Consider the following 22,874-nt stretch of genomic DNA (forward strand, 5'->3'; position numbering starts at 1 on the left):
TATAGGGCATCGCCGTAGAATAATATTCTATCCTTAATAATGTAGCCTTCGTACTCGCCCTTCTCCCTAGCCGCGTCGCGTATACTCGAAGCATCCGCGTCTACGTTTACTAGTGCTTTAGCGTAACCGAGTATTAGGTCTAGAATATTTCTAAGGGCTAAGTCTATAGCTACTAGGACGGCTATAATACGCCTAAGTAGCGAAAGCTCGTCGTATGCTCTAGTAGGTAGTAATCCCTTATACTTAATCGCGTAGTATATAGCTCTTACTCTTCTAATAGAGGGCTCTAGCTCGCTTCGAAGAGCTTTATTAGAYTGCTAGTTCTAAAGTTTGCTTTATAGTATAGGTAATAGTATGCTTATATACTAAGACGACTCCGTCGTACTCGTTTCGTAGTCGCTACGCCTACTCGGACTATCTATAGGGTTCTTTATCCCTACGCGATATTCGATAGTAAAGTCGAAGGGCGCTAATTAAACCGCCTATCGTGCCTATCGACCGACTAACTGTTTTATCGTTATAAAAGCTTTAAGGTTAGTATAGTCGACGATTACTTAAATCGTATACGTAGCGCTATCGAGGTACGGGCGCTACTACTTAAACGTACTTACTACTATAAGTAGCTCTTTATCGTAGGTCTCGTAATTRCATTCGGCCGGAATTATCTTCCGTAACTAAAAAGTAATAGGATGCTACTATTTGTCCTTAAACTGCTATAAGAGGATGCCCGTAAGCGCGAAGTCCGATAYRTCKGTTTCGACTCGTAGGCGAAGCGTAGGGTTATAGTGCCTTAGTAGTAGGGCTAACTAAAAGGCTTCCTTAAGCTAGCTTAGCGYATTCTYTTYGCTAGCGCYYTAAGGGATCTTCCCTAGCTTCCTRCCTTTAATAGCTCCCTTCGATAGGTCGGTTAAGGGCCTTATAATAYGTAAGTACTACTAAATAAACCGCCTATAGAAGTTAGTAAATCTAAGGAGTACTTATATATCCTTAAGGGTTTCTAGCCGAGGCTACTYRGCGACTRCGTCTACCCTACGTAGGTCTATYRTAACGCCTTACGTAGTAACTAYRAAGCCGAGAAAATCGACTAAATCTTAGAAGAAACTACACTTCTTAAAGTTGTAGTAAAGTTAGAACTTCCTTAGCCTATCGAGTACGGCGTATACGTTAYRCTAGTATTGCGCTCGGTCTTTGCTATAGATAAGAATGTTATCTAAGTAAACGACGTAGATTATATCGACTAGCCCCGATAAGGCTCGGTTAATATATCCTTAAAAAGTCGCTAGTACGTTGTACAATCTAAAAGGCATAACCTTATATTAGAAGTGTCCGTAACGCGTGCGAAACRCAGTCTTCTAGCGATCGCTAGCCTTAATCTTAATGCGATAATACGYAGCCGAGAGGTCTAAGCTAGTAAAGAATGCGTTGCCCCTAAGTCGATTAAGCGTCTCGCTAATTAAGGGAAGTAGATAGCGGTTCTTAATCGTRATTTCGTTTAAGCCGCGATAGTCTATATRTAAGCGTAGTAAGCTATCCTTTTTCGGAACGAACAGGATAGGCGTACCCGCCTCGCTTTCGCTAAGCTCGATCTAATCGTTCTTAGTCGCTTTAGTAATATACTCCTATAGCTACGCTAGCTCTTTCGGAGACTAATAATAGAGAGGTTTAAAGGGCGGCTTCTTACCTAGCTCTAAATCGATAGCGTACTCTACGTCGTCGGGGAGCTTACGCCTCGCCTTATCCGTAGGAAAGAATATATCGTAATATGCCTTAAACTCCTCCGGAAGTTCGGACTTACTAAGGATTTCGCTAGTACGTAATACGCTTACTACGAGAACCCTTACGTGCTTACCCTACATCTTACGGTAAAACTCCTATAGATTAATAACCTTAATTCGACTAGAGTTTAGTTTACTAAAGCGCTACGTATCCGTAGCGCTATCGACGATTACACGTTATATACGTCGCTAGGGGCGGCCTAATATTAGTTCGGGCTTCGGAGTTTCGTATATATAGAAGGTTGCTTCTATTATTCGTTCGACTCCTTCCGAGTCTATAATACGTAGACGTATAGCGTGCGCTCCGTAGTAGTAACCTAGTTCTCCGGTAAAGGAGGATGTAGATAGTAATAGCRTATCTACTCTCGCTAGTAAGCCGGCTCGAAGTACGAACTCTCTCGATATAACGTTAATATCGGCTATATCGTCTAGTAGGTRGTCGACCTATATTAGTCCTACCTTCGTTTCGACTACGCCGCGCTAGTAGCGCGCTAGRTGCATRTCGACCTTGCTTAATAGCTTTAGACTTAGAGTTTAAGCTTTTTCTCGGAGTCCTTTACTTTTTCCGTAACGACTACGGTAACCTTACTCCGCGTATTACTCGGCCCTTAGCCTTCTACGCCGCCGCCTTTAGCCTAATATGTCTTATTAGTATAGCCGGTGCGGCTATAGTTAGAGCACTTTAGGTCTAAATAGGCGCCTTCTTTACGCTTACGTAAAGGCTACTCGCTACTACGGTTAGACTTAGGTTTACGTTCCTTATTACGATTATAGGTATTCTTACGTAGTCTGCTACTACTACGGTTATAGTCCTAAGACTTATAATTACCGCGCTTAGTACCCGTAAGCTATACGCTCGTACCCTTATCGGCTACTTTAATGCGCCTTATTAGCGCTACTATCTCTACCCTTATTATAGGTATAGAGTATAACTTAATAATCTCCTAACGGAGAGCTAGTCTTAGCTTAGCGAGGAACTAACGYACGAGCTACGCTTACGTGTAGTCTAGTTAACTCTCTAGCACTTCTAGTTTAAGGGCGAATTGCTTTACCGTTTAATCCTAGCTCTATCGAACCCTTTCGTACTTAAGCGTAACGCTAAGCGCGCGGTTCGTAGGGTCCCCGACGGTATTACGTACGAACGATTAGAAATCCTCCTACGTATAGCTCGGCGTAAGCGCCTCGATATCGTRCTCGTTATACTACGACTCCGCGGCGTCTCCTCCTAGCTATATAACGCTATAGAGGACCTTATTATAGTTACTCTCTAGGCTAGTAGTAGTATTAGCGAAGATTATCTTAAGTTAGCGTAGGAATTCGCGTACCTCTTTAATAGAATCCCCTAAGAATAGTTTAGGATCCTTTATCTTAGGTCTTACGCCTACTCCGCTACGCGTATACGCTACGCTTAAACTCGAGGTGCTTATAGTATCCGGATCTTCCTTATATAAGAGGCGCGTAGGCACGCCGCGACGGGATATAGTAGTAGCTACGCCTACGTCGGCGCGGTTACGATTACGCTTTATTTATTAGACTTCTAACTAAAGTTAGCGAATCGTCTCTTGCTGCTATAGAGCCTACTTCTCGCCTTCGAGGCGCTAGATTATCTTATTAGCCGTCTCTTCCTTATCGCGTTCGTTTTCTCCGTAATCTATCGTATCTTCGTCTAGAGTAGGCTATATAAGCTCTACGGTAGCGACTTCTTCGACATCTCTATAGTTAGGGAGTTCTTCGACGCGTTCTTCTTTGTAGCGCTACTCGGGAGTAGTCGCTTCGCGGGCGGCGCGCCTAGGGGCTATTTCGTTAGGATCTAATAGATCGCTACCCTTAGAGAGGAAGAAGAATTAGAATTATAAGGGTAAAGATGTAGTAATGTATTAGACACCTATAATTACTCGATTAGAGATAAGACTAATTCTTATAGGTTAAATATGCGCTGTGCGTAGGAGTTATATATGCGCTAAGCCTACGCTAAGTAGTTAGGTTATATTACACTCCCTTCTCTAAGGTTAGTTAATCTAGCTACCTCTATTAATCCTGTTATTGCAAGGGCTCTTATACGGCCCTTATACCTTATTATCTACTTACGGTTATTGCTTCTTAAAAAAATTAACTCTACTACCCTCTTATAGTATAAGTAGCCCCTTATTAAATAGCGGTAGCCCCTCGAACTTATTCTTATTACCTTACTCGCGTATCTATTCGTTATATAGATCCGGTCGCTAGTAAGTAGTTATAAGGGGCTTTTAGCTCTCTCTTAAATCGAACCTATTACTAAAGTACGTTCGTAGTACTATTCGTAGGTATTAATAGGCTATAATATGCACTCGATCGTTATTCTAATTAACCGCTAAACTAGAAACCTCGCTATTATAATCGATAAACTCTATATAGGTTTAGTAATACTAATCTATCGTCTCCGGTAGAAGGAACTTATCTATATTAAAGCTACGGACATTTTCGTGTATTAGTAGTAGTAGCTCTAGCGGTAGTTTAATCCCCTATTAAGTAAACGCACCGGATAGCTCTAGGTAGTAATAAAGTATATAGACGTTACTACTAATAGTATACGGTCGATTGTTCTACTTCTAGATATAGTAATTATTCTAAAGGACTATAAAGTACGCTATAATATAGCGCATAATTAGTATATATATAAAGAGTAGCGTAATACGATTACTCTTATTTCCCTTTATAAACAAGCTCCTATTATAGAGCTCTATAAAGTAGTTACGCTACTAGTTTATACTAGCCTTTAACTTTCCCTACTAAGACTCGATACGCTAGTTTATTTTACTAGTTCCGTAGCGAAAGTAGCTCTCGAAAGATAGCTCCTAAAGTTACTATAAGGGCTAGGTAAAGCCTACCTTATAAGCAGTTATAGACTAAGGTTAACCGTAGCGTATAGCTACGTTAAAGGAGGAATAGGAAAGCTTCCGCGAAGCCGGCTTAGCGTAGGCGAAGCGACTCCTACTTCCTCGCGMACCGCGTATTATCGACCTATAAGAATTAGTCTTATCTCTAATCGAGTAATCGAAGGTAGTCGATACATTGCTACATTTTTACACCCTTATAGTTACGGTTATTTATTTGCTATATATTCGAGTAGCTATTCGCTAAAAACCTACCTTTAGGCCTATATACGTCGCTCGCTAGAGAGAAAGATGTATATCCGTAATATAGCGAGTCTCGGCGCCTCGATTAGTCTAAAGAATTATAGGTCTAAGAGTAGCCGAAAAAGCATTAGTAGCTACTCGTAGTCTACTCGTAGCTTTGTTTATTATATATATTATTCCTAATACTTCCGTAGTTTTAATATATTAGGCCTAGATAGATAACTACGTACGGCCGGTAATACTAACGTATATCTAAGTAACTTTCCTAGAAAACATATTAACGGCGCCGTATACTTAAATACTAAAGTACTCTAGCTTATAATAGGTATCTATCGACTATACGTAGTTTAGCCCCTTTACTATTAATAGGGTACTCGCGTATAGTCGCTACCTTATTCGCCGCTCTTATACCCCTTTAAGATTAAGAACTTCTAATACTTTATAGAGCCTATTACGACTAATAATATTATAGTAGCTACGAATGTCTTCGTAAAGTATCCGCCGTCTAAAGTTTAAGATATCCCTCTTATCTAGCTTATTATAAGGGAGTATATAAACAGGTAGTCTTAATATAGTAGTTAATTTATAATATACGATATTGCCTAGAGAGAGAAAGGAATCTATAGAGGTAGAGATAGCTAAGTATAGGACTTTCGCTAAGGCGCCGACGTCGGCGTACCTCTATAGTCCTTATATCGTACCCTTACGGTACTATAGCGGTACCGTAGGCTATTCCCTAACACTTATCTTATAGTATAATATATATCTCGGCCTTAGCTAATAGCTAATTCTCGGCTTTAATCCTTTTATATAGGCCTATATCCTTACGTATCTTCGTAAGCGCTCGAGGGCCTACGTTAAAGCTATCGATTAAAAGTATAGTATAGATATCCTTATCGGTAAGGCGAAGAACGTAAAAGGCGTATATAATGCGTTATCGTAGTAGCGGTATATTCTATATAGGGGATCGGTATACGCGAATACCTTACGACTATATACGCCTTTAGAGTATAGTACGCGAGAGCTCGAGGTTATAAGTAGTACGTAAGTCGTTAATAATTCGCTATACTTAAATACTAGTATAAACGCATAGTTCTATAAATAGGCGTATATCGTCTACTTTAAGAAGCGGACGGCCCCCCGTATTTACGATAACCTTATCTATTTCGTCTATTTCGTTATAGCGTAGTACGCGGTATATAGTAGTACGTAGTATATAATAGCGCGCTTTACGGGGATACGGCCTTATTTATTATTACCGTAAATACCCCGTATAAAACTTAAAAAGCCTATTCGTATAGCATTTGCGCTACGACTCGGATTATAGCTTTTAATTCGCTATTCTACTCTAATAATGCTAATAATAATTTCCTACCCTTACTACTAACGGTAACTATTAAACTATAAATTGCTACTAAGCATAGTATATAGTTATATCTATAGTTAGCTCCGAGATCTACTATATAGGACTTTTCCCTCGTATCTCGAACTAAACCCCTACCTACCGTTAACTATACCTACGAATACGTATACGACTAAACGTATAAGGAGGAGCTAGAAAATGCTAATATAGGGAAAGTTCTATCCGAACTCTAGTATAAACTATAAAGCGATATATAGCGACTACGCTTAATGCCCTTTATCTAAACGCGGWTAATCTTAGGCGTATAGAGAGAGCTTCTACGGCCGTACCGTTAGGCCCGAGTATAGCTACGATTATACCTACGACTATAGTAAGGGGTACCGCTCGTACGTATACTACTTTTAATTCTCTACCAAACGTAGCTAAATAATACCGGATGCCGTTAGCTCTTATTTATAGTTAATACTCCGCTAGTAGCCGTCCGTTATTAGTAAGGCTACTATCGACTAGCTCCTCTAGTATTACTAGCTCCTTACCTTCGAAGCGTAAGCTAAAGCTACTAACGAATAGTACGTAAATATAGTTAACTACGAAAGTGTTTACTTAATATATTAAGGTAGCTAGGGGCGGCGGAAGGTAATATAAAGATCTTATAGCTATTTACGAGGTAAGGGATAGTTAGACGGAGGATCGCTTTAATAAAAGTAGATAGAGCCTACTTAAGTTCTTACTTAACCGTATAAGCTCTATAATAGGAGGCCTTCGAAACGTAGTAGACTTCTATAATATACGTCTTATTACTAGCTTCGACTTAGAGACTAATATACCGTTWTTTATTAGTAAATCTATACTCGCGGAGGACTCGCTAAATAAGAAGCTATTACTATTTACTTCGTTAAAGCCGAAGGGATAGGTAATATAGTACGAGTTCGTTATCGCTATGTTTTAGATAAGTAGTACTTTAAAAGGCTACGAAGATACGGCGAAAAAGTTACCGCCTTTAAGAGGCGTAGAGGACACTCCGGCATCGAGTCTAGTAAAGAAGTTTTATAAGCCGAATGCTACTTCGAATACTACTACGAATACTACTACGAATTCTACTCCGATTAAGCTAGAGCTAGGGCTACTATTTAAACTTTGTCTAGTTAAGAAGGGCTTATAGCAAACACGCATCCTTAATTCTTTACGACTACTAGAGCTACTCGATCTTACTACGACTAGTCCTACGAGTACCGTAGTAAATACGATTAAGAACGAGGAGGAAGACCCCCTAAGTAATAATATTTAAGTATTAGTAGATATTAGAGGGCTTAATAATATTAAAGGATTTAATATTAAAGGGCTTAGTAATATTAAAGGGCTTAATAATATTAAAGGGCTTAATAATAAAGCTATAGCGGTAGTAGTAAAGGCGGAGGTATTACCGTCGCTACCGAAGAGGAAGAAGTAGAAGACTCGCGCTATTAAGCCGTTATTAATAAATCTTCGCTAGGGGAAGGCTACTTAATTCGTATAGTACTATATAGTCGCTCGCTACTAGCGCCCTATTTATTTCTCGCTATTAATTACTTTATTATAATATACGCCTCTCTAGCCTATAGCGTATAGCTACCGAACTAGTAAAGCCCCCCCTCTACTAGCCTCTAACCGTAACCGGATTATACTCTTATAACCGGGGGTATAAGGAAGAGGGTTTTAGATAAAGAAAAGAGTCCTTATATATATATACTACTTTAGTATATAGCTCGCTAATACGGTATTAGGCGTATATATATATTTGCTATATATTTGCTATATATTCGGTACTATCTACTCGCTACGCCCTTTAATCGTTAAAGACCGCTTCCGCCCTACGTATTTATTTAATATTATACGATAGATACCTCTTAATATATTCTACCCTTACGGTATTCGAGTCTTATTCGTATAGACGTTCGCGTTCGTACGATATTTAATATACGGTCGTTCTAAACTAGCTTTATAACGTATTAATTAGACGATATCTCTATAAGCATTATACGAATTAGCTATCTAACCGAAGATAATACTAAGAAGCCCTTTTAGTATATACTTACTTATATTAAGTATAACTACCTAGTATTTGTCGCGAGTAGTACGACGAATATAGTGCGAATAGGGATAGGTATTAGGATTTCGGATTTAAGGTTTTGAAACGTTAGTACATCTAGAGCTCCTTAATTTTTATCTTTCTCAAAGCCGAGAAAAGACGAACTCAAAAGCGCATCAATTGACCTCAGATCAACATCAATCATCAAATTGGGAGCTATATTCCGGATACACACAATTCAACGCCGACAAATAGCCAGAAACACGACTGAAAGCTGCGAGCTGAGTGTGTGAGAGATTGTTTGATCGATCTCCCAGACGAGGCGATATCCGCAAACACAAAGTACTACCTACACGTTGCAAAATGTCAAAGTCCAACGATGCCGGTCACTTCTTTCAGACATCTGCTGCTCTGGAAACGACTTCCCGAAAAGAGGCCAAAGCAAAGAACAAGCACGGAAAACCAATCAAGATCTCGTCAAAAGTCCTTGCAGCACACGCAGATATATTCGGCAGCACAGCGATACCGACCGTGTTTGTTGCAGAAGCAGCAGGGGAAGTGAAGCGAGTCAAGCTCGAGGTATGACCAGGCCATCAACTCCCAAATATCTCGAATCGTACTGATATTATAACTACCATAGGCCGGCAAAGTAGAACGTATCTTCAACGGAAGCGCCGCACCCCTGACCAGCCTTGCAATCTGCCCTATAACCAAAACCCTCTTCACCGGCTCTTGGGACAAGACAATCTACTGCATTCCACTGGACAAACCATCAGAAGTACAGAAACTCACAGGTCACTCAGATTTCATCAAGACTCTCCTCCCTGCCTCACTAGCCGGCAAACCCATCCTCATCTCCGGCGGCGCAGATGCAAACATTATAGTCTGGGATCCCACCACAGGCAAACAACTCCACAAACTCAAAGGCCATACCAAAGCCTTACAACACTTGACCATTGATCCTCTATCCCAAGAATCGGACAGCTTCACTCTCTTCAGCGCGAGCTCAGATCGAGAGATTAGACGTTGGCACATTAGCCTTGACTCTGCCCACGAGCTGTCAGAGTCTCTTTCAGGTCCCATACGTCCGCATGAGACTTCCATCTATGCTCTGCATTGGGATGCCGACGGTTCGGGCTTGTGGACCGCTTCGGCAGATTTCACTGCCAAGTATCTTGTTCGGGATCGGGATTGGGAGGCGGATACGACTCTTCAACATCCAGACTTTGTACGAGACGTGCTGCCTTTTGAGGATTTGGGACTTGTGGTCACGGCATGTCGGGATGAGGAGGTACGGGTCTGGGATGTTGCGAGTGGGAAGTGTGTCTGCACTTACAGTGGCCATTACGAAGAAGTCACTGCATTGGTACCAGCTGTGGGTGGAAGAGGTGTTGTGAGTGTTGGAATCGACGGAACAGTAAGGCAGTGGAGTTTGGAGAGAGTGGAGATGGCAAAGTTCGTTGAAGAGCGGGAGCAAGAAATGAACGGCATGGTCAAGGATGAGAGCAACGAAAAGAAGGAGGGAATGCTGACTGCGGAAGAAGAGGCAGAGTTGGCCGAGCTGATGGATGGTGAAGATTGATTGGAGTCTCTCTTGCAATCTACGGACCATAGCACGCTCCAGGCTCCCAGTGAGTATATCGAAGGACAAAGCCACGCGGAGCAATTTCTTCAATTGAGATTGCCGGTCTCTCTTCCAGCTACAGTACAGGTGTAGCACACATCTCGAACCCCGCGTCTTCTCCTATCTTGCTCCCTTTCGCCGAACGTCGTTTCGCCAAACGCCCTTTGAAACCAAGAAGCTCTTGGAGTAGAGCAATTCCTGGATCATGTATCTCAGCTCCTGCGGGAAGTCTGGGAGCGTATGGTCTGCAACGAATTCCACCACAATTTCTGCATACTCTCGCGAGTGCAATTCTTTCAGCAAGTGCACGCTCTGTGGGAAAACGTCTTTGCGGAGCAAKAACTGGACACCTCTGGTTCGTTCAGGGTGCTCAACTTTGTATCTGGCGAGATTTTCGGGCACCCGGCAAGCCTTGACCTTTATCATGATCTCTTCCCTACCGACCCAGGCATACCTATTGTCTTTGAGATGACGGAGGATTATCTGCTCAAGCGACTGGTCGAATCTGTTGCGGTGCTTCACGAATCCAGGAGGCAACCTTAAGCCATTGTGTGCATATTGGGTCACGCCACGGAAAATGAAGGCCGAGTGGAAGAATCTCTTCGTGAGTAACTCCACCGCCATGAGCGTCCCGCCAGGAAATGAGGCCAGCACTTCGGCGTCCAGGTGAAATCGCTCCGGAATCGGTCGGTCCACGTAGTTCATGTTAATCCTGTAGCGAGAAAAGCCATTTCTGTTGTCCACCTGATCGCAGAAAAACTCCATCTCTTTGAATAGGACTTCAGCAGCATTGATGCCGGGCTGTGCAGCCAGCAAGCCCTCGAGGACCTCGGGAGCAAGGCCTGATATTACTGTTCAGCAAAGATCAGAAAAGGATTTCATGTGAGTATTTACTCAGCAGTCGATGGTCCTCTCTCAAGATCGAGAAGTATGCTGTGGAGCTCGCTGAAGTGGAGTCATCGGTGCTCGCGGCCATGATGAAATGATATCAATACCGGCTTTAAGGATATGTTGTTGATGAGAAGTACGGGTGTGTCGTTTGTGAGAAGTAGTAGCCGGGAAGAAAGGATGTGAGCAACGGGCACCAGCGGGCATGTACGATTCACAAGGCAAGGCCAAAGGTCTTTCGCGGTGGACCTGCCTCAGATGCCACTTTCGAAAAGCCACGGAAGCATGATCTCATAGAGTTATCGATGATTGGATAAGTAGCTGATGAGATCCGCGAGAGAATCTCGACTCCAGCCTAAGCTACAACAGTCCTCTCTTCCTTCGAGCTCAGCACCGCTTGCTCGAGGATACGCAGAACATCGCGAGCATCTTCAGCCGCTACGGGAACGGGTCCCTCACCGCGCAGAGTTTTCGCGAGAACGCGGTAGTACTCTACATATGTGGGGGGAGGTGTGATGGTGGGATACGTCTTGCGAATGGGTTTGGCCTTCTCATATTCAACAGTGGTGAGAGCGCCGTGATGAGACTCAGGCTCGATGCCAAACTGATTATGGCCAGGAGTAATGCCATGTAGCCGGAGCTGATCTTCTTGAGGATCGAGGTGGAACTATTTCAATTGTAAGTGCTGTCTTCAGATGATTTGGGTTGCTGCTGGGACTGACCTTCTTGAAGCTGCCTTTCGTTCCTCTGACCCAAAATCTCAGCTRCTCCTCCTCAGGACTGATAACAGCCGACTTTACAGTGACCAGCATCTTCTCATAATGCAAGAGCACTGTGTGAGAGTCTTCCGCGCCTTCGCTGACCCCTTTTCTTGAGATACCAATGAATCCAGTAATCTTCTGTGGTTTGCCAAATGTGGAGTACACCTGATCAACAAGATGACTACCCAGATCATATAGACTCCCATGAGCAGGCTTATCAACAATCTTCCAGCTCTCAGCTGGTGCGTTGGGCCTGTGACGATCAAAATGAGTCTCAAATTCCGATATCTCGCCCAGGTGACCTTCGCTMATGATTTTACGGAGAGTTACAAAGTCCGCGTCCCAGCGACGGTTCTGGTAGACTGTGAGAACTTTCCCACTCTTCTTTGCAATCTCAATCAAGGAAGTGGCCTCTTCCGAGGTCGGGACAAAAGGTTTCTCAACCACAACGTTCTTCCCTGCTTCCAGGGACTTTTTGCACATATCGAAATGCGTCTCTGGGATTGAGGTGATGATCACAACATCAACTTTTGGATCCGCGTAAACTTCATCCACGGATCTCCAGCTCATGATTCCAGCGTGATCTTTGGAGGCATCATCGTCAGTTTTGGGCGAGCGTTGGACGACGCCATACAGTTTGAAACTCTCTGGAAGGGCGAGAATCAATGGGATATGGAAGACTTTCGCGGACAAGCCGTAACCGACCTGGCGTTACCGTTAGATCGTACTGTCGATGGCGGAGAACTGTGCTATGATTGTGTAGAGCAGCATCCCTGAGACAAAACATCTCAAGTGCTAAGCAAGAAGAAACACTTACTACGGCAACGTTGAAGATCTTGGGGGAAGCCATGGTGGAAAGTGTGTTGCGAGTAGGTACTTGAACTTGATGAATTCCGATCACTCCAAATACCTACCAATTGCACGGAAATTTCACCGTGAGTTGCCCTCCCCAGGTTTGAACTTTGAGAGCTCGGCGGGGCAACTGCCTGTTTCTGCGGGGCCGCTCCTACTAACTTACCAAACGCCGCCGGAGAAGGACCGATGCAGCCAGCCGCTTCCAAGGTTGTTCTGGAGTCCACTACGGGCATGCAAGCTCAGAACATTGGCCGTGTGGGAAAAGAAGCTGGCTCTCTGCAGACGCGTAATTCCCACACAGAACTCCCTGGCATCGAGACAGAAGCATTGTAGCGGAAGCAGATATTAGGTCACAACCGTATTCCTTCGCGTCTTGTCTCCTCGTGGATCTTTTCTTCCTATGATAGCTTCCAGCGCCTGCGTCAGGGCTTTTGCTTCGTACCTCCCTCCCTTTCCGCTTTGGCCATATACCCGCATGGTCTCAATCCCAATACCGAGGAAAGCATTTCGATCCATCTTCGGCGAGGTTGGCCCGTCAATGTGAACGACATGGGTCACGTACGCCCAATACTCGCTCATTTGAGGCCGTGGTAACCCTTGACTCTCGCAACAAGCGTTCGCTATCGCAGCGACAAAGTCCATGGCCGTATAGGAGTGCTCAGGAGGTCCAGTCTCGCGGTCGAGTGTCCCATTCAAGATCAGTATCTTACTTCTGATGAAAGGTGATGCAATGGTGTCACCGACGCCTTTGAGGACCAACGAGGGTATGATGGAGGTGAATAGAGAGCCTATACTGTAAATCACCACCGACGAAGATCTCAATGCATCTAGTACTCGCGGATTGGCAGGTATCTTGATCTCCTGTCCGTAGGGATTGATGTACCACAGTCTCTCAATCCTGGAAGGAAGGGGCTCTTCCTCCGTCTTGGWAAAGTCCAAGGCTGGCTTACGAAGGGTGAGGAGTGTCCCAGGCATGTTTGCATCTTCAATCTTGTCGTGTTCATCATCGTCAGGCCCCGTTTGCCCGAGCACCTGAAGTTTGGCTGAAGCGGCAGGTGCACTTGGATGTGAGATGTCGTTCTGGCCTATGATGACTGTGCCATCAGCCAGACCGGCTGCAATGTGATGAGCGAAGTTTGTGTTCAAAACGGGAAGGATGGATGTTGTGGTGGGAATGTTGCAAATGCTCGAGACAAGTTCGATGGCCGCTTCGAAGGATCCCGTGAAGAGACGAGCACTGTCATATGTTAGCGTGGGCTTACAGAAGAGAATCCGAACCTTACCCCGTCAGAAAAAGGTTGCCGATGCTTGCTCCTGAGAAATCAAACCGACTTGTCGGCCTTGAACGCTTGACCATCTCCAGGTTGATGAAGTTTAGAAAGCTGCGTATCAGCTCTCTCTTTGGCGAGGAAATGCCTGTCCAGAGTGGATGGATGGCCTCGACCAGGTCAAGCCATTCTGCTCTCGCAGGTGCATATGACTTGGGCAGGCGATGGTTGAAGAAATGCCTCATCGCCCTCGCCTCTTCTCCATCTTGTGGAATCAACCTGACAAGGCGGGATCTCACGTCTCCGATGCCTGAAAGGTGGTATTAGAAATGGTAGGACGCGATCGTTGCTGGGCTCTGTCTTACCTGGCCCGCCGAAGACACGAATAAGCTCGCTGGATGAGCCCCCATTGTCGGATATTGGAATTGCATAGGCGAGAGTCGTATTATTTGCCTCTCGGACGTGGTTGAAGACATCGACAAGGTTGTTAGCCGCGCTGCCTCCGGAGAAGACGACGATGCCGTTGCGAGGTGACGCAGGGAGAGCCGGGGAACGCGGAGGATTTGGCGTGGTAGGGGCAGTAGCAGCGGGACCTCTGAGTGACGACGCTTGGAAGCCATTGGCGAAGTCCTGAGCAGTGCTCGTCGTCGTCATTCTGTAATGTCCGTCTAGCTACAACTACAAGTTGAGGCATGCATTTTTCACTTCCAGAAGACGTTTTAAGTGGAAGCGACGAGTGAAGGGGCGGGCTCTGACGGCATGTCCATTTTAGAGAGTTACCGCACGTATATACAGGCTTCGAGTGGTGTAGACTCATATCGCAGTATGAGACCGTCTCAATGAGCATTACACGCGCGTGACATACATGCTACAGAGGTCGGAGATGCTGTTCGAGGACATTCCGCAACGTTCATAGCCACCATCATCATTGCACCAATCCGTCCTCTCCACCTCCTGTCCTTYATCCCTCTCACACCAGCACCAAATTGCCCTCTACGCTGAAGCCCTCTCGCTTGCCGCCTGAGTTGCGAATAGCCCATCTCCATTCTTCTGCGCATCGGAACCAGCATTCAATCCACCCTCCCTCTCCGCACGCCGTTGCCGCTTCTCAATCAACCTCTGTCGTGTCTCTCCAAGATATCGCATCTGCTTATCCTCCACTCCTTGCAGCCAGTAGCCAAATGACGCACCGAGACTGCCGTATATGGGGTAAATGATCCAGTTCTCGCGCTGGAAGAAGGGTCGCATTTCAATGCCGAGCTGCCAGAATCGCACAGCCATGCCTATACGGCGTTAGTTTGTCGGGACTACATAAATCCATCGCGAATGATAGCTCGCATACCGAAGCCTGACCAGAACAGAATCTTGTTGACCATGTTGGCGGTGTTGTGTGGGTAGATGCGTGCTGGATTCGGTAGGATATGCGCGCGGTGTCCAAGGGATCCTGCCCTGTATTATGGGAAGGTGCACGCGATACGTGGAAGCGTGTGTTGGACACTGATCACGCGCTCGGTCAGGTGTGAAGTGGTCAGAAGTGCGAGAGTGCGGACAAGGCGATCTCAGGTTCAATGTCTTGAGTGGTTCTTGTCTAAGTCAGCGAGATGCCTTCCAATACAAGCTCGTGACACTCGCAACCAAAATTGATGGGACGGACCGTCATCAGCTTCATTATCCTCACGCGACCTTCCACCTTCCATCTCCATCTTGATGCTCTCCACAAACGTCGAAATCATGGCATCTCTCGATGTCGCCATGTCCGGCACAGGCGAATTCGAGTTACCACCGCGCAAGAAACCAAAGGTCTCGGAGTTGCCTCTGTCCTCGACACAACGCGCCTCAATCGATGGCATGCTACACACGTTCAAGAAAAAGGGCGAGTTCGACGCGTTGCGCAAAAAAGCATTTCAACAATACAACGAGAGCGCTCAGCGCGGCATGTTCGAGGCTTCACTACGCACGTTCACCACAAACGAGATTRAGCGCGATTCCATGAAATACCTCAAGCCGGATCGTCGCATTGCCGCTGCCTTGCTAGAAGGCGCAGCCGCGCGGGCCGACGTGTATGGAAAGACTGAAAAGGACATCGATGCCTACATTGACCAGTACGTATCGAGTGCCGAGCAAGCACTGCGTGACATTCGAAGGAAGGAAATAGGCGATGAGGCTGCAGAAGATGAGCTTAAGCGGGGCACGAGAAGCGAGGAGCAGTATGCGATCGAGGCTGAGCAACGCCGGCGAGATCGTGCTCAGAAGCACATCGATGATGAGAAGAAAAAGAAGCGACAAGAGGCTGCGGAACGGAAAAAGAAGGAGCTTGATGGATTACGGAAGAAGCAGGAGGCACTCCAAAAGGAGACGGAGCGCCTGCAGCGGGAGCAGAAACGGCGGGCAGAGCGAGAAGCGTGGAAGACAGCGGAGAAGGAGCGTGAACGCGAGCGGATCCAGAAATTCAATGAGGACCGGGAGAAGCAAAAGAAAGAGCTCGAGGAACGGGAAAAAGCACTGCAGGAGGAGCGTGACAAACGAGCAAAGGAGAGGGCGGAGCGTGAGCAGAAGCGATTAGAGCAGGAGGCTTTGGATCTGCTGTTGCGAGAAGGCGAGGCCATGGCAGAAAGAGCACGCCGTCCAGAGCTGGAGCGAAGTGAGAGCATGGAGCCGCCGCCGCGAACATCTCGACACCCGACAGGACCACGAGCCAGCCAGGGCAAAGACCAGATGCGTGTCCAAGGACTGCTGCCAACTTCTTTGACACTGAAGAAGCCCGACCCTCTTGCTTCCGCGCCAACTGGCCCCGCCGCCGCCGACTCACGCCGCCGGCCGTCGCGCGCTAGGTCACCATCGCCTGCTCGTTCTGCATATAGCAGCAGCAGGAGACTGGCGCGCTCACCTGATGACCGCCGTGATCCCCGAGACCGACGAGACCACCTTTACCGTGACATCAGCACTGAGCGAGAAGCATGGAAATCTCGCCTGGGCGGTGGAGACCGCGATAGGCCTCGAGAGCGGGAGAGGGAGAGGGAGAGAGGAGGCAGAGCGCGTTCTCGTGCCCGTAGCAGAGGCGAAGAAGGCGAAGTTGTCGAGCGTCCTCCCCGAGACGACAGCAGAGGCACCTATCGCCCACCACGGCGTGACAGTCGTCCGCCTCGACGTGACGATAGCAGGGCTCCTCGTCGCGATAAAAGTCGTGCGCCTCGTCGTCGCGATGATAGCCGAAGTCCACCTCGCCGGAGCTATCGCTCTCGCTCGCGCTCACCACCACGAAGATTCAGAGATCGTGATCCGAGTCCTCCGCGGAGACGCGACAGAGACAGGGTGGGTCGCGATCGAAGCCGGAGTCCACCCGGAATTGACCGCTGGGTTCCTGGAGGTGCTACTACTGCGGCTCCTGCAGCCACCGCATCTACGACGAGAAAGGACAGTGAAGCGGATCGACCTCGTGAGCGCAGTCGTAGTCGTGAGCGGGATAGAGATCGGGACCGTGATCGTGACCGTGACCGGGATCGAACGAGGGAAAGAGATCGGCCACGACGATGGGAAGAAAGACCTAGAATCGCTGACGCCGATCGATATATTCCTGGTCGCGGCGACACGACTGCAAGAAGGGATCGCAGTCGAAGTCGGGATCGTGAGCGAGAGAAGCCTAGAGAACGGAGTCGGGAAAAGGAGAGAGCCAAGGACAGAGATTAGAGGGGTTCATGGCCATGTGTTTTTGGATATCGTCTAAGACTGACTACCACATACTCTCCGTAGCTCCATATCTCGATTTGTCTCTCACCGCGCAGTGTCAATGAGCAGAGGTGACAATAACGGATCACCCCACCATGGAATATTCTAGAGTTCATAGATGCAGTCCACCTAAGGTATTATCGATCCGAGCGCCTTCCCCGTCTCGCGTATCTTACTAGAGGCCAAGCGGTTGGCGCGGCGTTTCGCAGCATAGGAATCCCTGTTCGACTACGAGACGTGCTCGAGCTTGACATGACAGCATCTCTACCAAGGCGGGTATTATAGATCAATGAGCGCCGCATCAACTGAACAAACTAAGCTTAGTTGAGTGATAAATTTTCGCTACTGTTGTACGCCATGCAAATCTGCTATTAATTCCTCCCAATGCTTTTATGAATCTTCCGCAGAATAGGGGTATCTTTGTTACCGCGCCTCCAAACTCCGCTCGCTAGACCATGCTCCATATTAAATCGACGTGCTTCTGACAGTGTTCGCTCAAGGTGACAAGACTAAGCCCTCAATGTCTTCGTGCAGGTCTGCACTGTCATAGTCCATGACAATCGTTCTCTCATTCTGGTAATGCGGCGGGCTGTCCGGCACATCCTCATACATTGGTGGCTGTTCGTCATCCCATGCAATTCCCATACCCGATCTCTCCGTCACGTGCAAAGAGAACTGCGTGCGCAGCACCCGTGCCGCTCCGGTTGGAGTGGCGCTGTCGGGCTTTTTGTTGGGAGCCCACTCCTCGCCAATGACGAGCTCGAGAATCAGATTGTGCTTGATCTTCAACCCACTCTGCGATTCCACGCCACATTGAGGTTTGCTGGAAGGGTTCATGCTGCAGACGAATTCCCCCTCGACCACTCCGTCGGAATAATCGGTCTTCCAGCCGCTTTTCACCTCGTCCATTCCAATATCTCGCGTGTGTTCGTGTTGAACGCCCTTTCCTTCGCCTCCTACTTTGGCTGTGTGGGCAGGGCAGGCTGGAGAGATGGCAGTTTCCTGCTCTTCTACGCGCCATGTGAGTTTTCTGAGCTTCCAGCGAGTCTGTGTGTCTTCACGCTTGGTGGTGATTCCCGTCATGCGGCAAGTGACTGGAAATTCGCCGATAGGGTGGACAACGTTGGGCATTGTAACGTGCAGAGAGAGGTTCGTAGGTGGGAATACACGGATGCTGCTCTTCTCATTGCCGGCGCGGAGAGCTCGGTTGATAACCAAATTCCGGCGGAACTCAACTTCCTGACCATCGGACGAACGAGCTCGTACGTGGAGCGAGTAGTCGATCGATCCAATGGTCCCGTGTGTCGTTGCAGGGAGATGTCCCGGGATGAGGTGCGAAAATGGTAGCTCTTGCACGCCTTCCTCGGCAGTAAAGAACTTTGGTTTGGCAAGGAACTTCCATTCGTACAAATCCTTAACTTGGGTCATGCACTCGCGACACCGTTCCTGGACGGGCCGTTTAGTCGTTGTGGTGCATTCAAGAAACATTGTGATGCTCTCGAGAATGGACTCCTCCGCTAGTGGGGTAACTTGGAGGCGACCAGAAATCAAGGCGCCAGAAGATACGTTTGCGGGATCGAGCATGAGAATGGGTGGCGACTCCATGAGCAAATCCATCTTGATCGGCTTTGGCTGCGCGGGCGGTCGTGCAGCGGCGTGCTTGTCTTTCGACACGGATCGATCTTTTTTCTCCTTCTTGTCCGAGCCGTGCTTCTTGGCCAGATTCAGGGTGGGCCGCTTAAAGTGCTCCATGCTGTTGGATGGCCTTCGCACTTCAAGACTGGTTGGTGTGGAATTTGTTTTGGTCTTCACAGGTTCCAAAGGAGGGGAAGAGGTGCGCCCAAAGTCCAAACCGGGCAATCCCCAGATCCTGCCTGGCATAACGGTGAATGTCACAGGGAGGAGCGAGATGGGAAGTGGTGATCAGATACAGTAGCGCCTGGGCTAAGGTAAGAAGGCTGGCGATGAGAAAGAGTTATTCCGGATAGAGGAGGTGCTGTGGTATGTGGTTGCCTTTGTTCAAGAGTTGGTTCGGTGGGAGGAGAGAACGGTGGGGAAGATGAACATGTTCCGCGAACGACGGGATGGGATGATGTAAAGTAYTGCCCCGAGCACGTGGGTGGTGAGCGGACAGGGCGTGCACAGAAAAAGTGTAGTCTGCAAGGCGCCGATGAGAAAAAAAAAGCGGATCTGGTCGAGTAATGGAATACCTTTTGCGCCATTCCAGTCCATCCATTGCAACGCGTTTCCTTGACGTGAGCACCGCTAGCGTGCGCCATCCTTTGTGCAAACTTCTTCCTCCACACTAATCAAATTTTCACGCCCTCCGCCTGTCCTCTAACGGCAGCGCCATCCTTGCTTGCCTCCTCGGTGGTCTGTATTCCACCAACGTCTAGCCGGATGTAGAACAACTCGGGTATTATCCGGAATTGCCGATCTCGATTGTTTATAGTAGTCCGTACACTAAAACAAATCTTTCTAAACAAATACAATCCGTGCTAAGATTTGCATCCTTCCTACGCACACTACCTACGCACACTTATGTACACTACTAAGACCTACGTATAATAGCATCCGAAATTACCCTCCTTCGAGATAGGTACTTTCGTCTAGAGAGCGAGATTGTTCTTACACCGGAGGACTTTAAACTAGCTTAGAAGCTACTTAGTAACGTATAGAACTATATACGGACGGTAGAGCCTACGGATACTAATTATACGTAAAAGCTCTACTACTAATGTATTAAGAAGCGCCGCTCTACGTATTAAGTAGATAAGGACGATATAGGTACGCGGAATAAGAAGTCGTTCGGTTAGTTGCTCGAGCCGTATAAGGTTACCTTTTTAGCGGTAATCTAACTAAACGGTAATAATAAGCTAGTTTTAATTAAACTAGTGCGTAGATAGCATAAAGAACTATACTTATATAGCCTCGAATAGTGTAACTCTCGCCGTACGAACAAGCTCCTAAAGGACCTAATACGTAAGCGTATAGATAACAGCCCTCGAGCCTCTCGAATAGTAGACGTATTAAAGGAAGAGTATAGTAATATTAGCGGTAAGCAGTTAACGTACTAACACGCTTATAACTAAGGGCGTTTATTACTATACTATAACTTAGATAAGCGATACGTCCGTAAGGGCGCGGATACTATAGATATATAGCTTATTAAGGCGGACAACCGTACTAGTGCCCTTAGACAATACTACTAGCTATTCGCTGTTAGAACGAAGGATAGATTAAGGCGTAGAATCGTCGTTGTAACACTAGATAGTTTAACAGTTTAGAAGTAATACGGAGCTCTTATAATTATAGACGCTACGTATTAAGTACTCGGCCTACCGTAGTTCCTTATTAACCTCGTAGTACGTAACGGTAACGGTTCGTTTCGGCCGGTTACTTATATAGTAATTAAGAGCTAGTATAGCGTAGTTATTATAGAAGGACTCCGCGCGTTACGATTATAGGCTAGTAATAACGAGAGCGGCTTAATATTATAGTAGACCGTTACGGACGACTTATCTAGTAAAYAGAACGCTRTYCGTATAGCCTTCGGCGAYAACGTAAAGCTACTACTCTACTAACGACACGTTAGTTAAACRATACGCACTAAGTTYCCTATTAAAGGTRGATATAAGGCTACTAACTAAGCGTTATAGTATRTAATGCTAYATTACGAAACGGACGATAAAATTAAGGCTAAACTACAGCTAGCTATTAACTTACTACTAGGTAGATTAAACGACCGGCTATATAGCTACGTACGCCGCGAATAGTTATTTAACTACGCTTATATATAGTATACTAAGTTCCGTAAGGACAATCCTCTATTAATATAGATACGCACCTCTAATCTAGTAGAAGGATGGCATTCTAACTATAAGAGCGGTAATATGCTCGTTAAGCGTAGCTTCTTAATTGCCGGTTACTTGCTTAAGAGCTTTAAAACGGATAAGCGGTAGAATAACAACGCCGCTAATAAGGCTCTAAAGAACGACAAGCTTAGCCTATAGGCTCGTCTATATTACCGCTAGTTCGAGCTACTACCTATATACGTTTAAGAGAAGATTACGGAGCAATACCGACTTAGTAAGAAGCGCTTTAAGAACCTCACACCTTAGTAGTTCCGGTTTAAGGCCTCGTACGATAAGGAAACGCCTTTACGTTACTACTACTACTTCTAGTTCGAGTAGCGAATGCCGTATAAGCATATATAGTTTAATGCCTACTACGACGGTAACGAGCTTACTACTGTTTAAACCGCTACGTATATTAACCGCTTCCTTAGTATTAACACTACGTATTATTACCGTAAGTAGCGGATTAACGAAAGCGATATACTAGTAGCGGAGGGAACGAGCGAGCGTATTAACGACGAGAGCCGTTAAAAGTAGCGCTAATACTAACACTAGCCGCTCGAGCGTAATTACTACACTTTAATATATATAATTATCGAGTAGTTTAAGGAGACGTTCTATCGATAAGCGGACGTTATAGTTATAGAGCTTACGAAGGCGGAGCGTAATTAATATATTAACACCCTCGCCTATAGCTACGAAGCGGCGCTCTTAAGTAGCGCTCTTACTATCTCCGAGTAGCGCGGCGGCGATAATACTAAGTCGCTCGGTAAAGCTGTCGATAATACGCTTGCTTATTTAATAGATAAAGACACTAATATAGAGCTTAGTAAGTTCGACACGCCCTCGACGGTAGCAATTATAAACGAGTTCCCTCTTACTTAAGTAAGCCGTAACTTTATTACCGAAATACTAACACGTATTCGAAACGGCTACGGCTACTCGAGCCTTTAACAGGTTACTAATATTAACGATAAATCCACCGCGTAGCCGAGCTAGCTCCTATAGTAGTTACTAACTCTATTACTATATAAACTACCTCCGGAGGTTATCGAATTTAATAGGCAATTCGCTATATAGGACCTAGTAAGAGACTACTAGCGTCGCGAAGGCGTATAAACACTACTAAAAGAGCGTAGATAGTAGATAGTAATTAGATACGAATAGTACGAAGGTAGGTAGCGAGGGCAATAGGACCTAAGGGTAGTAATATTAGAGCTAGTAAGGGCAGTAATATTAGAGCTAGTAAGGGCAGTACGTTTGCTAAGGAAACAGCGATAAGAACAATCTATAGTAGTAGATAAGAAAGTAGCTCTTATACCGGTAATCGACTTAACTTAGTAATTTTACGAACTCTACTAACTCTACTAACTCTAGCGCATACGAGGCTATACGAGCGACACGTTAGTGGAATATAGCTCTACCTACAATCTACTAACGACTAGTTGCCTACTACAACGTAAGGCTAACCTATTTCAGAGCTCATTTCACACCACATAACGACCGTTACCTGGGTACGTATTGGCCGAATCGGGCTAGACGTTGGTAGAATACAGACCACCGCCTCCTCAGC

The 22,874-nt window shown here is 46.2% G+C and overlaps 7 protein-coding genes; 2 read left to right on the forward strand and 5 right to left on the reverse strand.

The window, feature by feature from the left end:
• Positions 1-8,685: 8,685 nt before the first annotated feature.
• Positions 8,686-9,904, forward strand: RCC_05625 (related to WD repeat protein; the record flags this gene model as incomplete). XM_023770892.1 has 2 exons in its annotated part: positions 8,686-8,901; positions 8,963-9,904. The coding sequence occupies 2 exons, from the start codon at positions 8,686-8,688 to the stop codon at positions 9,902-9,904; spliced, it is 1,158 nt and encodes a 385-aa protein (XP_023626660.1).
• Positions 9,905-10,066: 162 nt separating this feature from the next.
• On the reverse strand, positions 10,067-10,922 carry RCC_05626 (uncharacterized protein; the record flags this gene model as incomplete). XM_023770893.1 has 2 exons in its annotated part: positions 10,067-10,788; positions 10,841-10,922. The coding sequence occupies 2 exons, from the start codon at positions 10,920-10,922 to the stop codon at positions 10,067-10,069; spliced, it is 804 nt and encodes a 267-aa protein (XP_023626661.1).
• Positions 10,923-11,189: 267 nt separating this feature from the next.
• Positions 11,190-12,445, reverse strand: RCC_05627 (related to dehydrogenases and related proteins; the record flags this gene model as incomplete). XM_023770894.1 has 3 exons in its annotated part: positions 11,190-11,501; positions 11,557-12,300; positions 12,413-12,445. The coding sequence occupies 3 exons, from the start codon at positions 12,443-12,445 to the stop codon at positions 11,190-11,192; spliced, it is 1,089 nt and encodes a 362-aa protein (XP_023626662.1).
• Positions 12,446-12,795: 350 nt separating this feature from the next.
• Positions 12,796-14,372, reverse strand: RCC_05628 (related to UPF0052 domain protein; the record flags this gene model as incomplete). XM_023770895.1 has 3 exons in its annotated part: positions 12,796-13,687; positions 13,734-14,028; positions 14,084-14,372. 3 exons carry the CDS (start codon positions 14,370-14,372, stop codon positions 12,796-12,798), a joined length of 1,476 nt encoding a protein of 491 aa, XP_023626663.1.
• Positions 14,373-14,711: 339 nt separating this feature from the next.
• On the reverse strand, positions 14,712-15,094 carry RCC_05629 (related to NADH2 dehydrogenase (ubiquinone) 14K chain; the record flags this gene model as incomplete). XM_023770896.1 has 2 exons in its annotated part: positions 14,712-15,001; positions 15,061-15,094. The coding sequence occupies 2 exons, from the start codon at positions 15,092-15,094 to the stop codon at positions 14,712-14,714; spliced, it is 324 nt and encodes a 107-aa protein (XP_023626664.1).
• Positions 15,095-15,449: 355 nt separating this feature from the next.
• On the forward strand, positions 15,450-17,405 carry RCC_05630 (uncharacterized protein; the record flags this gene model as incomplete). The annotated part of the gene is made up of 1 exon (XM_023770897.1): positions 15,450-17,405. The coding sequence occupies one exon, from the start codon at positions 15,450-15,452 to the stop codon at positions 17,403-17,405; it is 1,956 nt and encodes a 651-aa protein (XP_023626665.1).
• Positions 17,406-17,939: 534 nt separating this feature from the next.
• On the reverse strand, positions 17,940-19,196 carry RCC_05631 (related to arrestin (or S-antigen), N-terminal domain protein; the record flags this gene model as incomplete). Its single annotated transcript, XM_023770898.1, has 1 exon — positions 17,940-19,196. One exon carries the CDS (start codon positions 19,194-19,196, stop codon positions 17,940-17,942), a length of 1,257 nt encoding a protein of 418 aa, XP_023626666.1.
• Positions 19,197-22,874: the final 3,678 nt, after the last annotated feature.

The sequence above is a fragment of the Ramularia collo-cygni genome (genome assembly GCF_900074925.1).
Source record: "Ramularia collo-cygni strain URUG2 genome assembly, contig: RCC_scaffold08, whole genome shotgun sequence".
Taxonomy (NCBI): Eukaryota; Fungi; Ascomycota; class Dothideomycetes; order Mycosphaerellales; family Mycosphaerellaceae; genus Ramularia; species Ramularia collo-cygni.